The 17,950-nt window shown below is 37.2% G+C and overlaps 1 protein-coding gene across 1 annotated transcript in view; it reads right to left on the bottom strand.

Annotated features, from left to right (window-relative positions):
* LOC130417021 (ALK tyrosine kinase receptor-like) overlaps nucleotides 1-17,950 on the bottom strand; it is a 75,977-nt gene that overhangs the window by 5,240 nt on the left and 52,787 nt on the right. Inside the window, exons 12-21 of the mRNA XM_056742360.1 lie at nucleotides 11,688-11,858; nucleotides 11,480-11,578; nucleotides 10,343-10,498; nucleotides 8,787-8,900; nucleotides 7,357-7,543; nucleotides 5,669-5,759; nucleotides 5,275-5,339; nucleotides 5,037-5,166; nucleotides 4,599-4,696; nucleotides 3,693-3,785 (exon numbers count right to left, since the gene is read on the bottom strand). Of these exons, the coding sequence (XP_056598338.1) occupies nucleotides 3,693-3,785; nucleotides 4,599-4,696; nucleotides 5,037-5,166; nucleotides 5,275-5,339; nucleotides 5,669-5,759; nucleotides 7,357-7,543; nucleotides 8,787-8,900; nucleotides 10,343-10,498; nucleotides 11,480-11,578; nucleotides 11,688-11,858 (1,204 nt within the window). The remainder of the gene's footprint in view (nucleotides 1-3,692; nucleotides 3,786-4,598; nucleotides 4,697-5,036; nucleotides 5,167-5,274; nucleotides 5,340-5,668; nucleotides 5,760-7,356; nucleotides 7,544-8,786; nucleotides 8,901-10,342; nucleotides 10,499-11,479; nucleotides 11,579-11,687; nucleotides 11,859-17,950) is intronic.

Genomic DNA, 17,950 nt, shown 5'->3' on the forward strand with positions numbered 1-17,950 from the left:
CATAGTAAAGCCATGAGAAGTATAAAGCTGATGTTTTGGAGCTACTGAAAATCACCAGTCAGAACATGTGGGAAAATACAGTCTGCATATATGAAACATTTCCGGGCATCTTATCTGAGGAGAGATAGCTACAGTGTGTCTGAGACTGTTTTTTTCATTCAGAGCTGATTTTATCACAATTTAGAACCAATATCTGACCCTCTGATGACAGCAGCAGCAATGGGGATACAGAAACAACGGTGTCCTGTTTATTCTCTCTTTTTTTTGCAAGGTTGCGAAAGCAATAATCTCAGGAGCGTATTATGCTGAGCATTTATCACAAAAACAAAATGAGAGAGACTGAAGCACAATATATATTGCCCACTATCTCCCAAACAAAGGCATTTGCACTTTTGACAGAATCTTGATGCTGCTGGTCTTATCTGGCTTTGGTTTTATTTAAACCAGTGTGCGGCCTTCAGGGATACGGGCAGCTAGGTTTGCTCTGCCACGAGAGAACGCATCTCGCATACCAACATTACACTCATGTTCTCAGCAGTCCCTCTCATGCGAATTGATCCCACAAGGCAGGACTCAAGGGAAACTAACACTGAAACCCTTTGAAGAATGAAATCAAGAAGATCATAGAAAAGCTTTGTATTGCTATACCGCCTGTCAGGTCCCTGGTGGGATGGTTTGCTGCCACATGCGATAAAAATGGAGGAAGAAACATGAGGCAGGGGATACCAAGTTTGTGATGGTAAAGACACAAAGTTAATTTCTAACTCAGTGTGCGAAATAAATCAAACATTTCTTCAGCCATGCATGCTCAGGCTTGTGTTAAAGTACAGTCAGTTTTGGTGAATAGTGTATGTGAGAGTGACAATGGCAAAAGTAAACCACAAGATGTGCCAATCTACATCTTTTAAAATATAATTATCGGGTTACCTGAACACCTAGTCAACCCGATGGCCTTTAGAAATGTGTATACTGTTATGTTTATGGACTTGAACATAGGGTAGTTTTTGACCTTAGTTGTCAATATAAGCTTGATATATTTGTCTGTGGACACCCAGCAAACTGAAGCTAAAGGTGACTCTGGAACAAAATGAAGCCTGTGCTCCAAGTAAGATTAAATCAGCATCACCAGTTCCACTCTCTGAAATCTGCAAGAAATTTCATCTCTAAATTTGTCCCCTTCAAAGCATGGCAGCTAAAACACATATAAATGACCAGCTACTGTATAAACAATTTATAAACAGCTGTAACAAAGATCAATAAGCTTGTTGTTGGACCATCCTCATTCATACGTAGTGACAAAATATACATATATTTTTTTACAAATACTCCAAAAACCATATCAAACAGAGTCAATGGTCATCTCGCATCTCAAACACATCATGGTCTCTCAGAAAAATAACTTGCACATAAATATTCACGAAAACATCAAAGTACTGTATCTTCCGCCACCGCCCCCAGTTCTGTTTTCCCCGCAGCTCAGAACTCAGTTCCTGTCTGCAAAGCTCAGCGGGAAATTCTTAGAAAAAATCTACATCAGCAATTAGAGTACACTTTTACACCAATGCCCTGAGGGAGTACAACAAGGTTTTGCCTTTCCCGGGTTAATAATACCTTGCTTTCGCCATCTAAGAGAGCCATTTTCAGACACACAGTCCTACAGTGTCTGCGAGGCAGTCTACCTTACATCTCTGTACCTTTCATTTCATCACAGCAGTGCTGCCATTGCATGCAAGGAATAATGTTATAGATAGATTCACACTAGGTAGGCCTAAGCTGTTTATTGCTATAAATACAGCCTCCACAAATAGCTTCTCAAGACAGGAAGATTGTTAGTTGCTTTAGAAACACCACATAGCCCGATTAAGCATTCAGATATGCTACACATCATCCTTTCATTTGAGGTTTATATTGAACATATTTCACTATTTTAACAATGTATACTGCAAATAATAATAGTGCATTTGCATGCTTAGGTAAGCAACTGCCATCCAGTTTTGATCTTAAAAAATTATAAATATTTTTTATCATTGTTAATGTAGAATGAAAATACATCATTAGCCTATTAATCATTTCATTTTTGTTGTTTATTAACAATATATTAAAGTGATAATTTACCCAAAAATGAAAATTGTGTCATGATTTATTCATCATCTTGTCATTTGAAACCTGTATGACTTACTTTTTTCAGAAAATACAATTTCCATTTTTGGATAAATTGTCCCTTTAGCATTCAGTCTGATCAAATAATATTAAACACAAAATTATTGCTGATATGTTATCCAGTTACACAGATATTGCAACCTGATCTCATGAGAATTCGTAACTATGTGATGAAGTGGCTTATTTGTATGAATTTGTGATTCGAACTTATGATTACTAGGAATAAAAGCAATACTGTGAAGCCCTGCCTCTAAAGTTAATGTCACTGGTGCAAAAGCAAATAGTAATAAAAAGGACACGTGAGATCGTACAAATTCATTCGAATTAGCCAAAATTAGCCACATCGTAAAAAAGTTATGTTTTTGCCATGAGATTGTGTTGGATATTGATATTGTATTGAAAGATAGAGGTCTCTTTATAGGAGATAAAGAAATGGAAATGTTTGCATTTTCCAACCAATATTTTGATTACAAATTATTACACCAGCAACAATTTGAATAAAGTGAACATTTCTAGATCTCTTCATATTTGGAACGTGACTTTTATTCTTCATTGACAGCAAGCTCTCGAGTTGGAATGGAGTACACAATTTAGTGCTGAACCTGATGATCCATGTTATCTCAGCATGATTTGAGAGCATTCCAAGAAGCGTGCTCTTTACTTTGAAGGAAGCAAAGAAAATGGATCTCTTAAATTACAATAGTAAGGTATTACATGGACTACAAATCTATACAGAAATGCAAAAACAGGAATACAAACATAAACTGGTTCTGTGTAGATTATAAAGCATACCGATATTCACAAAGGCAAACATAGTTTTTTCATTAATTTTCAATAATTCATTTGGAAAACGCTTTTATAGAAAGCAACTTACATTACATTATCCTACACATTTGGTTCTAAGTATTTGCAGTCCCCTGGGATCAAACCCACATCCTTGGCGTTGTTCACGCCATGCTCTTAACACTGAGCTGCAGGAAAGCTAAACTTACTCAAACTAAAACCCATCACACTTTTTACGGTCTCAACGGTTTTTACATTGAGAGGAATGTTACTACACCAAACAGCCATGGTCACATGAAAGAGAAACACGCTGGGAAAACTATTCACCAGAATTACTCTAGAAGAAACTCGTAAATAATATGGAAGTGTAAATCTACTCTGAATGAACACTTATTAAATTAGGTGGCTTGACTTGTGTTTAAAATGAGAAATGTATTGATAATAAAAGCCGTAATAGGGTTTCATAATAAGATATGCCTTCATTTGTCCTCACCTAAAATGTCGTTAAAAAAAATCCCAAAGCAGCCTTTTCCACTTTATGACCAATTGAATTTTAAGATAAAGGCAAAGATAGATAGATATCATGTTTTCCAATATGAGCCAGACATCTTTACTTTCTATGAGGTGGTGCTTGAATGTTAATTATAAAAATAAATATATGTGTTTTCTTCTGTGTCCGGTTGGGGAATTTTAAGGTGAAATATGAACAAGCGCACATTACTGAGCTTGTAGTAAGCAAACTTGCATACCTGTAGATGTCTCTTGCCATCCCAAAGTCCCCAATCTTAGCCACCCTCCCTGGACCTTTGCAGGTCAGAAGACAATTCCTTGCTGCAATATCCCTGTTAATAAAAACAAGAACAAAATATTATTAGACACGATGAAACTAAAACATGTTTACTTCTGCATTTACTTCAGTACAGATAGAAACATGATTTAATTGAAGATTAATCTGCTTGTGCATTGTGACAATTTAAACCAATTTAACAGAAAATTGTGAAAGGGTATCAAACACATATTAGTCTTGCCTAATACAGCTATGGACGATCCATAATCTTGGCAAAACTAGCAGAGTTGTCTGAAATCATCTGATTGGCTGTAGTTAAACAGTTATAGAATGATGCAGTAAATGAGTGAATATGAGAATGAGCAAAATGTATTAGTTCTGAGGCAGATTAAGTAGCCATGGTGACAGACAAATGTGTGATTTTGCAAACATCATTCATGTCTTTGTTCCAAAAGTCACATGAGTCCTGCACATTTTTGCTGCATTAAAAAAAATCAGCGAAAGGGCGAACTGACCTTAAAGAAACTTTTCTTACAAAAAGCCAAAGCTGTACATAAAGTCCCTTGCAACAAACTGTTTGAGAAACTTCCAAATTAAAACCACAGATGGGTACATGTCTCAGTGTGCCTGTTCTACAGCTGGATTGATGACCAGGCTGTTCATCTAGCATAAATGAGCTCTAAGTGGACTAATTTTTCATGTCATTCTAGATGGGAGTGTCAACAGGAAGGAGAACTCCCATAGCAGGGAAGAGAGGGCCGCAAGAGTTGATGAGTACTGCATTTACGTTGACTTCAGAAGAAATCAAGCCATCCATCTGTTATGAGCTGTAAAATGCATTGATGTGTTGGGGTGACAGTAATTATACCTGTGGATGAACTGGTTCTCTTCTAAGTACTGGCAGCCACGGGCTATGTCTCTGGCTATGTTGAGAAGGTCCACCATTGTAAGACTGGAAGGATGCTCCTGGAAATTATGAGAACATTAAAAAAGATCTGAAAGCTGAAAATAATGGTGTCTTGGCATGACTTTTAGCATGAAGTTCAACTATATGCTATTGTAATCTGAAATGTTGATAATTCACTTTTAGCAGGTATACTATTGTATACTGTTATATGCATTTTAAATAATCATTATTTTCTCTTATGAGAAAATGAACCAATAATAATAATCAACTTTGTGTTTTCATAGGATATTTACCAACAAAGATAAATTTCAATCTTTAATCCAGTTTAGTATATATGATTAGAATATGTGCAATCTGCTATAAAAGATGGTACAATTGTGTGAGTGAATGTGTTCTTACTAGTCTGGGTCTAGTTTCTCTCAGAAAGCTCTTAAGATCTCCTCCAGCCATCAGTTCCAGCAGAATAAAGCGAGGCAGAGCCTGAAGACTCACCCCAATACAACGCACAATGTTCTGGTGACTAAACTTGCTGTTAGAGAGAAATAACCTTTAAGTAACAGATGTGAGTTCGACCTTGTGGCCATACATAGCTTTTTTATGTAAACATAAGCAAATTTATTTATTTATTTATTTGTACCTGATTATAAGAGCTTCCATGAGAAAGTCTAGTTCGTCCTGCTCAGAGCACACCTCGGGAAGTGTCTAAGAACGACATTATCATTAGCTTTTAAACTCTACTTATTTTTTTTTAACATATGTAGGCTCATTTAATGGCATGCTGTAACTTTGGTCTGACTGAATTCCCAAAAGATAGATAAGTACTTGGATTTCTAGACTGTGTTCCTGTGTAGCTGTGTACTGGCAGTTAACCTACGAACAAACATGTTTCTCAGGTTTGTGAGAGTTATTCAAATTTAGGTTAGCCCCAAGCAATGAACGGGATATTGTACTGTTTAAAAAAATATTCTGACCTCTTATTTAAGTCATTGTCTTAATTTAAAACATTTCTCATGTTTATATGCAGATCTTACCTTGACAGCCACCTGCATAGGGCTGGGCTCTCCTGGTATCCCAACAGCATGTCCTTCATAGACTTCCCCAAAAGCACCATGACCTAAACCTCTACAAACAAACACATGTACATTACAAAACATTATTAATAATTTTGCCATAGCCTACATTTTAAATACAGTCAAAACCCAAAATTATTCAGACAACAGATATATTTTTTACTAGTGGGTGCAGGACACTGTAGTACTTTTCTTCCCCATTTATTCTGGACTACCAGTGGAATTGCTAATAATTTTGGACCAAATTATTCAGACACTTTGATTTGACATTTTTATTTAATTGTCAATGCGGCCTTTTTACGCCATATACAGCAAAATTAAGCAATGCCTGGTAAATGGTCGCCCTTAATTGGTTTTATCTAACTGACCTTTGCGTGGGGTTTGATTGACAGGTGACCGGACCAGTAATAACGCCGGTATTATTCGCCCTGTTGCTTGTCACCATTTTGTCCGACAATTTAACGGGCTGCACATTATGCGCTTTTAAAAAAGTCCCTCGCGATTGTTGTAGACTTCACACTGGACGAACATGATCCCAGCTAAAAGTCATGACACTGTGGAATCTTAATTGTCATACTGTAATAACGTCTTAAAAACAGACTACTATAAGAAGATTTATGTAGAGTTTTACCACATAGATTTTCATATGAACTGCGATGAAGGATTGCATCTCATTAAAAATGCAAGACTTTTATCGGAGGTAAAATTGGATCTTTATGGTGTTAGAAACCAATGCCGCTATCCAGACGTTATGTTGCTACAGCAAGCATAGTACGTTAGGCTAAAGCTTCAATCTTTATTGTGTCTACTTTATTCGTAGCCGCTTTTCACATCCTGAATAAAGACTTTGTTATTGCTTTTGGTTGAAAGAACATGCCATTTTTTCCCAGAAATTATTATTTTACTTTAGTGCAGTGGGAGTACTTTGACTGATGTCGGACATAGCAAAAGGAGTAGGACTTTGCGAAGGGTCGACTGCGTACTTAATTTTAACAGCTGACAGCTATTCAACCGTTATATACCTTTCTATCAAAGTTATCTGACATTATCAAGATCATTTTGTTCTGACACAGTTTAACTCTTAGTTCTTGTCATATTTTATTACCATTTTCTAAACTATAGCGAATAAACTGTGATAATGTGAGAAATGTTGAAGTTTGACTGTATATACATGCATATTAGATCACATTATATAACATTATAGGCCAGTCAAATTACTTTGTTATCCTTAAAGTATTTCTAGATTAAAACATACTTTCATAATTAAATTATTATATTACATTTTAATTATAATAATTATTTTAGATGCAATTTCTATTCCTACATTTTAATTAAGAGGCTACATATTTTATTTATATATTTTACTATAAATTCATCTGAAAAATCGCAGAGCAATACACATTCAACAAATTTCCTTATAAAACATATGAGTCTTGATGTTGAACAAATTTCTTCATTTGTTTACTACCCCATGTACGCCATGTTTATCTTACCCAGTGCTTTCCCTTGACAATAAACCACAGTTCAGTGGCTGTATGGATGGTTTGATAAAATGTTCAGTATTTGATACAGCCTATAGGTCCCCAAAAACCCATGGGGGGCCTGCTGTAGATTGACTGAACCATAGCAAGTTGGCACTGGCTACTAACCTGGTCAGAGATATGTTGCGCCGTGGAACCTCCTTTAAATCATTGACAGAGGCAGTCTTTCCGCCAAAGCAATAATTGGGATTGTAGTCTGTCATAATGGTGGAAGCCCGTAGTTTGCTGAGTTTACAGTCAGGACTCTGTAGCTCCAGCTGAATAGACTGCAGCTCAGTGTGTTTACGCCGGTACACTGAAGGATAATCAGCACAGCAAGACATTTTTCCAGTTAGCTACAATGGTGTTGCCATAACGGGATTGGTGGCATTTTTATAATTGAATTTTCAGTGTTGGAGTAACAAGATAGCAGATTGACAAACATATTTCATATGGTAAAAACTACTTGCAAACCCACTGGGGACATTTTTATTGCAAACGAGTTGATATCAATGTGGCCAGATCTAAAATGTCAGATTCACAAACTATAACAATCACATAAACATGCATGAGTTTGGTGGGCCTGACCCAAGCAGTAAACACATTTGTGTGGACTGTGGATGTGATTTATTCATAAAGTGGTAAATCGAAAAGGCTTGTCAGATTCTAGTTAACAGCTCATTTATCACACGCCTATTCAATTCATCAGTTGGAGGCTGTTACTATGCATAGATGGACAGATGATGTGTAAGACTGTGATGGTTTACTGTGTGCATGTTTCTGCATGTGAACCTGAGGTAATGCCTCATGCAAAAAAGAGTCACCTGCATTAAATGACAAATTTTGTGAATGTCTTGAGCATTTCTAAGATTAGCATTCAACAGAACACAAGACACCATTTAACATATAAAAGAGACCCAAATGATTTGCATGCTATTTATGTATTTTGACTGCGAAAAACAGGTTTGCTGCCATAAAAATAAGGCTTATACTGATTGCAAAGGGATCATTGAATCATCAAAAATGGATCAATCAGGGTAATAAATGAATCACCGCTGCAAAGAACATGTAGGCTAGGATGAAGGTCAAGAATGTTCTTAAATGTTAGTTTACTTCTCAAAACCTGTCTTCAGATGATTTAATGTAACGACTGAATATTGATTAATGACTATAGATTTATAGTGCTTTTGCATCCACATTGACGCCTACATGTGATGCTTACTTATGTATCCAGTCCAAGTTCATTTTAATTTAATAGAAAAGAGCAACCACGACAGTTTGATCAATTATGATTGACTAAAAATATGAAACTTCAGTTGGCTTAACTTAAAAAGAATGCTGTGACGTGGAGCATAATGGTCAGTGATGCATATATGTTACAGAGTGCACAACGGTTGTTCTTTCCTGTGGTATGTTAAAACCATTTAAGTTTCTTCAACACCCACAGAAGCTCAAAATATCTTCCATAAATTACTTGGCTAAAATATTATGTTTTAGTTTAAGACTTTTGGCAACCGTGAAACCATGTTGATTAAAATAATTTGACATGCTCCACTCACTGATCATGACGCCAGACACAGCCAGGAGCAAGGCGGCAATGAGTGCAGAGGTCCCCACAGACAGGCCCAGTGCCAGATGAGAGAGAGATGGCTGGGCGGGCAGCATAGACACATCTACACAAACACACACAAATGGATACAGCTCAGATGAATCAATTATATCTCAATTTGGGCTTAAAGTACAAGTACAAAATAAATATGAACCATTCTCTGAAAATCCAGTTTATGTAATTTTTTTGTGATTTTATGATCATAAAATCTTCTTACTTAATGTAAAGAACATTATGTGAAAATATAAACTTGATATATTGATTGAGTAAGGCCATGTCAGTAATTGAAATCATTGTGAAATCAATGGGTAAAATGAACTTTGATTATCTCTTATCTTGATTAGCTTGTTATCTCATAATTAGATGTTGAGACTGTAGCCTGGACTGGGTTACAATTATTATAACCGAGTATCATATAAGCATCATCTTATATGTAATATAAAGTGGTATGTTTGGCATTACAATTCAAAGGCTTCAAAATTAGGGTTTTAAAGTGAACATCTAAACAAAAGTGTTGTTTAAAAAGGTAGATCTTATTAAAGCAAAATAATTTGTTTGTTGCTTTTACTCTTTCTGTTAGCTCTGAGGCCATATTGTGTGTTCTTGAAGTTTAAAAAAACTTAACATTAGATTTAAGCTTTTACACTTGCACTCAGGTACATATTCATATTATTGTTTTATAAAATGCTGACTAAGAATCCATGCTTTCTCTTATGACCCCAGCAATAGGTAAATTGTACTGTTCAGAGGTTGCTCTTTCATAGCTCAGGAGATCTGATGGAGTTCTCCGTTGGGGTTCATTTAAGTATTAACTTAATCTCAGCTGTTTCTCCAAAAATATCTTAGGATAAATAAAAAAAACAGAAAAAATAAGACAATTGTTCAAATGCATTAAGACTACGGAGGTGTAAAATAAATGTAGATTGTACAGTAACATAATCTAGATGAATGGAAATTTGTTAATGTCTCAGATCATTTATATCTAGGACAAATAATGAGATTTTAAAGAGATCTCCTCTGTGTTTTTGCCTCCCTTTTCCGCATAGCAACATTAAGTAGCAAACCAAGCATCACTATTGTGACAGAAAACATAAAAGTTGCTTACAAAACAAACAACCAAAATAAGTAAATAATAAAAAATTAGAACATTCTATCTCAACAAAGGAAAAGCGGCATTTTATTAGGTCGCCACCTTCAGGGTTAACATTTGATTAATCCAGAATTAATATAAACAGAAAAGCAAATATATAACTACATATTCTTTAATACTGTACCATTAGCAAAAGTAAAACGTATGCTATTTTTTTTCCCAGAAACAGTTCACAGTGTCGACCTCAGTCACAAATGCTATTTTATAAATTGAAGAAAATTGACTTCATAAAGGTAAGTGCTGCACTTGAGAAATAACTTCATCATTCTGAAAACATTTTTTCAAGACTTTCATTTAAGCATTTTATGAGACAGTCATTCTTCTGATGGTGGTAAAGTGTATTTTGATGAACTGACCCGTATAATTAATACACGACACTCTGTCTGGGGCTAGAGTGAGCTCTTCATCGCAGTAACAAACTGTGCCATCAAAGGTCTCGTGGCAATCTCCAGATTCACAGTGACTGCAGTTTTGTACTGGGTTGATGATAACTTCACCAGCGCCCTCCATGCCTGGAAACAACAATTTGGTATCATAGGTATAAAATGGTGGAGCTCATAATGATTAGATGATGGTTTGATCAATGCAAGACTGAGTCATCACCTCCCACCATTTTTCCCCCAAGCATGCCACCAAACCCCAGGTTACTAGTGGAATTGGAAAAGTAATCTGTGATCCCCTTTGGTAAAGAAAAAAACTTCTTGACTGACCAATCCTGCTTTACAAGATACACTCTTAATAATAAATGTGCTACAAAATTTTCTTCACAGCAATGGAATAAAATACCCATGTTTGGTTCCCCAAATAATCATTCAGTAAAAAGGTTCTTTAAAGAACCATTCTTTATTACCTTTTCATGGGTTAAAAACTCTTTCCACTTCAAAGATCCTTTTGTAAAATAAAAAAGTTTGTCAGACAAAAATGCTTCTTCTAAAGTATTGTGTCATATAGCACCTTGATTTGTATGGGTGTAGAGTAAAAAAATAGGATTATTATAAACATAGAATAGGAAATGTTTTTTATTTGAACCACCTGATGGAAGTTCTAGTACATGCTACGGCATATGAGTCATTTTATCCTTGGAAACACACTACAATAATCTATAATAATCTACCACTTCTATACTACCACCATTCAGAAGTTTTGTATTGCCCATTTAAAATAAAGACCAAAAGTACAATCAAGGAGGTTCTCCCTATCCTGTTAAGTGGCATCCCAATTCGCATTCACTCACAGTGCTCTTCACTTGTGTACTTTGCTGGTGATTGGTACATTTGGGATTTTTTTTGCATCAATTCCACAGGAACATCAGACTTATGTTATGCAAGGAATAATAGCCCAAAATAACATTAATACATACTGTCTGGACATCTCCAATTTCATTAATGTCCCATGATTGTGGGATGCAATATTTTTATGTTTCATGCTACACAGTTTGGATAGAATTGTAGGCAGACTCTCTCAGACTCATTGTTAAGACTTCATCGTTTCACCTTTAAGTGGCTCTAGATACATCTCTCCATCAGGGCTTATGAAAGATGTTCCATCATCTCCATCCTTTCTGGGATCATTATCTGGTGATGCACTGCCCCCTATAGCCATGGAGGAAAGGAAAGAAAATGTTACACACCATTACAGAATCCAAACGTAGCATTTTGTTTTTTAAAGCAATTTAATATAAAAACCGGTATGTGGTCTAACCTCTGTATCCTCCACCTCCTCCTCCAGCTGTGCAGGCCCCTCCACCGCCACCAAAACCCCCTCGAGTCTTCCAGCCCAAAAGTTGACAGGGCTCTCCGCCCTGAGCTCCCAGGATGAGAGGCCTACCACCTTGAGCAACAGGGGCACTGTCATTCCAGCCTCCACCACCCCCTGTGAAGACAAACGCTTTATTTAGGCACACTATTTCAAATACAACCCAGGATTGGAACGTTTTAAACGTTCTAAACATTGCAGTAAAAGGACAATGTGCTGCCAACACACCCCACGCAATAGAGAAGCACAGTGTTGGCCAACACTACTGATGCATGTATATGTTCCTATTGGTGACAAAAACCTATATATTATTTTAGTATTTTGATTTGTAAAAAAACACATAATTAGTATATTCCTTGTGATCGAATGAATATGCACAAATTAAATGTTATGATTTTGTCATCACTTACAAATTGTGATTGAATTGGTCTGAAACCAGAACACACAATTTACAACTAACTCTTTAATAATCATACATGTTAATTATTTCAATTATTTTAACATTTAACATAATATTAACAAGTCTTTCGTATATTGGTAGCTCTTGAATGGTTTCTTAGCAGCACATGTTTTGCTGGTAAAATATGTAGAGCTATCCAGTCATGACAGTTATAACCACAATGCTATCTCAGAGAAAGAAAAAGTACAGAAACATATTCAGCGGCATTAGCCTTTAATGAAATTTATGTGAAAAAAGGGAAGAGTTGGAGTAAAATATGTCTTATGCATCTCTGCAATAAAGAGACATGCATTATTTTTGGACATCTTCATTTATTTACGTCAAAGAGACAACTGAGCCATATGAATACACTAGCCGACTACTAATGTGTTGGGCTTAGATGACCAAATGAGGCAGAACAGAAAGTACATTAAATGTGCATCAAAAGTTGTACAAGTAGGTCATGCAAACTGCGGCCTTCATGTTGCATAGGCCAAAAAAAGATGAAAAAAGGTTGAACAGAAGGAGATGTGATGGTTTTGCGTTGGGCTGGATCCCAGCAGCAGTAAATCGAGCACAATGGGGGAGCTGTCCTTTGAAAACAGTGCTTCTGATAGAACCCATACTGAGAGCTCAGTGGGAGACATCCAGGGCACCCACAATACATGCACACACACATAGAGGCACACATGTCTTTGATTGCTTATGTTATTATTATACTATTGCCATGTTCCCATCAGATGGCAAAAAGCCTACGTGTGCATTCATTTCTTTGTAAAATAATCTATACAGCGAGAAAACAAAAATCCACATTTACACGCCAACACACAAATGCACACAATAAATTCTCTTTCAAAGGCAATTCGCTATAATATGTGGAAAGTATTTATATCAAAAGTAAAATCCAATCTTGCACTATACATGGTGGATGTTTAAATCTGTTCTGAAACACTATTTTAAAAGCTAGATTAAAAATCAATCAATGAATGCAAACACTGTCTAGAGGCAAACATCTTGGGAAAACTGCATGCATTTCATTTCATGGAAGAAACCCTTACACTGGTGTTCTAAGACCACTCGACTGAGTTCCTTGGAGAACCCCCGGTTAAAAATTTAGTAAATTGTTTAATAGTGAGTGGTATCGTTATTAATGATGCTTTTATAAGACTTCTCCGCTTTTCGCACCGTCTACTAAAGTTAGGATTTTAAATGTTCTGCCATTTTTATCTGATGAAGTTCTACAGTGTGAATTAACACGATTTGGAATGGTTGTTAGTCCTTTTAAAACTATCTCGCTTGGCTGTAAACATCCTCCATGGAAACATGTTGCATCCTTGCACTTTAAATTTTATTTAAGATCATAATACAGAGGAACCTCATTTACAGTCCTCAAGCTCATTGTCTAAATTGATAAAACATTTTAAACTTTTAGATGTGTGGAGAATTAAATTCTAATGATAGACAGTATACATGAGTTAAAACCTTTAACAACAGGGTCAGTGTAGGCCGCTTGGACAGATTTTATGTGTCAAAATGTTTTAATAATCGAGTAACAAATTGCTGTATTTTTCCAATAGGATTTTGAGATCACAATTTTATCTCTATGACAATTGTTATGTCTGAGTTGGCCAAGAAGTCTCCACTTTGGCATTCCAATGTTAAGTTGCTGCAGGATGCTGTCTTTTTTGATCATTTTAATTTTGGGAGGAACATTGGAGAGAGGAGAAAGCTAGTTTTGAAAATTTAAAGCAGTGGTTGGATATAGGGAAAATTCAAATAAAAATGTTGTTTTTAGTGGTATACGGTCTATTTCAGTAATAGAGTAAAAATGTGATTGAGACGCTTGGAAAACAAATTAACTTAATAGAATCACAGTTGATGGATACATATAACCCTACTTTATATAATAATTTAAAAGAAAAGAAGAGAGAATTGAGTCTGGTTTTGAATGAGAGGGTGAAAGGAGCTCTGTTCAGGTCTCGTTTCCTATCTTTGGCAGAGATGGACACTCTAACTTAATTTTTTAAACTTGGAAAGTAGAGTTGCTCAACAGAGATAGATGCATTGTCTTAAGCTTCCTGATGGGAGGGTGACCTCTAATGCTTTGGAAATGAGGAAACATGCGGTGGATTTTTACTCTAATCTGTATGCTGCAGAGAACTGTGATAATGATTGTATGATGCAGCTTATTCAAGATCTTTTTCAGTTGCATGGTGACTCTAAATTTACCTTAGATGCAGATATAACATTGAAAAAGAACTTACTGCTGCTGTTGGAAACCTTAATATACGATGATCATAGATTAAGCCGATTTAAGAGTTTCTGGAGTTGTATAGGCAAGGACCTTTTGATTTTTTTTTGTCCTTTCAATATGCTTTTTTAACTTTATTGCCAAAAAAAGGGGATCTATCTCTTTTATAGAATTGGCGTCCTGTTACGCTTCTTACAACTGAACATAAAATCTTTTCAAAATGTTTGTCAAACAGACTAAAAAAGGATTTAGAGCTGATTGTACAAAAGGACCAACCGTCCTGTGTTCCTAAGAGGTCTATTATGGAGAATTTATTTTTGGTACAAGATGTTTTGGATATATCTAAAGTTTTTAATATTAATGTTGGTTTAGTCTCATTGGACCAAGAGAAAACTTTTAATAGTGTTGATCTTTTTACTGTGCCAAAAAGTTTTTGGTTTTGGTGACACTTTTGTAATAATGGTACAATTGTTATATACTAATGCTGCTTGTGTAGTTAAGGTATGGGTTGGTTTGAATCAACCTTTTCCTATATTAAGAGGGATAAGGTAGTGCTGTCCAATATCTGGTCAATTGTACAGTTCAGCGATTGCACCAATACTTCCTAAACTTCAAAAGAATTTGTCAGGTAAAATATGTCCTTTTGTCTCGAAAATATGACTTTCTGTCTATGCTGACGATATTACAGTCTTTGTTAACCATAATGTAGATATTATGATGGAGATGAGGCTTTTTGAAGTTCTGAATTGTTATGATAAAGCTTCATCAGCCAAAGTAAATTGGAACAAAAGTGAAGCTCTTTGGGTGGGTCAGGGGCATTAAGAAAAACTTCCTCAATTACCATGTGATCATATGTGAAGTAAAGAAGGAACCAACATGTTGGGAAATTTTGGGGGGTCTGACACTTTTTAAAAGTTAAATTGGGAGGGTACAGTAGAAAAGGTGTGCACAAAGTTGTCAAGATGGATTTTTTTGTTACCTCAGCTGCCTTAAAGGGGAAGAATTTTAGAGACCAATAATTCGTCTGCTTCTACTTTTGCATAACGGTGCTACAACCACCTGCAGGATTTATAGAAGAAATTCAAAGAAAGCTTGTGAGTTTTTTTTGGAGTTCCTTATGTGTTTCCCTCATTAAAGATAAAAATTGCTATGGGGAGTGGGAAGGTGATAAAAAGTGTATTCTGTCATTAAAAATCCCTCAGTTGGATGAGTTTTAGGAATTAAGAAGGAAAACTCTTTATAGGCCTATTTCCTGTGTTAAGTCATCCAATGGTCATATTTTGAGAGGAGTTCCAGAAACTAGATGGACTTGGTTTTTAGGAACTAATTCTTCCCCTAGAGGCTGCTGGCGGTCCCTGCACAAACGACCAATTGTTGTTCTGAAGTTGAAATAGTTTTTCATTTATTTGTACAATATTCTCGCTTTAACAAACTCTTCTTTCTCTTCAATCTATTCTCAATGGTTTATGGCAATTGGTGAAGCTTTCTCTTCAGAAATAATAAAGATGATGATTTGTGATTGCTTTTAAGGGAAAAAAACTACAACATTAAAAAACCGGGTAACACTGTTTATATATATTATTTGTATGTTTTAAAAAAAAAATGTATTTTGAAGGGTCTTTTATGTGATTGAAAATATTGTGTCTAAATAAAGGTGCTTTCAAACTCAACGCTCACACACTCGGTCACTTAAACTGTGTTTCGATCTATGCCACAGCTCAAAATGCTGGTTGATAAAGTCGTTTTACTCATGTCCATGAGATAACGTTAAAGTGTATAATATCATTGATGCATTTGCTGGACGAATACATTCAAGGACTTTTATTACTATAATAATCAGAATCTATAAAATATGTATATTTAATGATGATTATTATACGAATTTTCCTTCAAGTTAAACTAATTCCCTGACTGAAATTAATGTTTTAAATAACTAATTACAATGATTTGTCTTGATAGATCTGGTGGAGAACATCTTGGTTATGTCTGTTACCTCAGTTCCCTGATGGAGGGAACGAGACGTTGTGTCGAGAACGACAGATAGGGTTCGCCCTTGAGAACCAATCAACTCTGACTACTATAGAAAAGGCCAATGAAATTTGGCGAATGAAATTTGCATGCCGGTCTCCACCCCCGGATGTCTGGTATAAAAGGAAGCCGGCGTGCAGCATTCATTTACCTCTTGTTCTGAAGAAGCTGAAAGCCTCTCATGACTGCAGCAGAATACGATACGTGTTTGTGGCATAAGGGACACAACCTCTCATTTCCTCCATCAGGGAACTGAGGTAACAGACGTAACCAAGACGTTCCCTTTCTGTCGGTCTCTCGACGTTGTGTCAAGAATGACAGATGGGGTTACCTATGGAAAACGCCACAACGCTGTATGGTGTCACAATCTCTAGCGAAGCGACGGTAACAGGCCTGGGCGTGTCATCTCGAAGCTTTCGCAAAACTGTAACCTTCCAGTGTGGTGGTCGGGGGTTCCAGAGTTTTCTTGGAGAAAGATGGGTACAGCCCTGATCGGTAACCTTTCACAGACGGAGGCCTTAGCTCTCTACTGGGGAGAGGCTGTCCGGCTCGGGTTTACACCGGGTAAGCGCAAGTTCCTTAATTAGGGATGCGCTGCAGAGGTCACCTCCTACCTGTGGGGAGGAATACAGTGGACATAGGTATGGTCTGGTCCGTGGAGGAGAACTCATGGAACATGCGGGCTGAGTAGTTAACCACGGGGTGGAGGTCCACCTGGGGAAGATCATGGGTTACCAGGAGTGGGAACCATTTCATGAGGATACATCGGACGGAACAGCCCACAGAGGGGGTGTTACAAACGTCCGGTAGCACAAGATCCGGTTAGAGCTATCTGTGATAGTTCATATGATGTCCTGGCCTAAGGAGGAGGGCTGCTCTGCCCAGCCAACCCCCAGGTGGTGCTTGCTTAGTGATGGATGGAATTCCTGTTCTTAACCAGTGTTTGGGTAAGAAGGAAGGTTGGTGAGATACCTGTTCTTAGCCATATGTTTGGGTAAGAAGAGAGGTATAGAGCACACTGACCCAACCTACTGGAGGGTGGAAAGGTGCTTTCGCAGGCATACCCCCCCTCGGGCAATGGTGGTGTTGCGGGAGGCAAACAGGTTTACCTGGGCCTACCCGAACAGCATCAAAATGAGCTGGACTGCGCGGGGGTCGAGTCGCCACTATCGGCGAGGCGTATACTGACGAGAAAGCGCGTCGGCTGTCTGGTTCAGTTTGTCCGGGATATGTGTGGCCCGCAGGGAACGGGTCACCTGTTGACTCCACCGGAGGAGGCGTCAAGCAAGTCGTGTTAGCTGCCGTGAGCGTACGCCACCCTGACGATTTGATGTACCCCACAGCTGTAGTGCTGTCCTCGGACCAGCACGTGCTTGTCCTGAACGAGAGGCCGCAGCCTGCTCAGTGCAAGTAGCACAGCCCACAGATCTTGGCAATTGATATGCCAGCGCAGGCAGGGGTTCGTCCAATGCCCCGCTACTGCGTGCCCAT

Source organism: Triplophysa dalaica, unplaced genomic scaffold, assembly GCF_015846415.1.
Source record: "Triplophysa dalaica isolate WHDGS20190420 unplaced genomic scaffold, ASM1584641v1 Contig8, whole genome shotgun sequence".
Classification (NCBI taxonomy): Eukaryota; Metazoa; Chordata; class Actinopteri; order Cypriniformes; family Nemacheilidae; genus Triplophysa; species Triplophysa dalaica.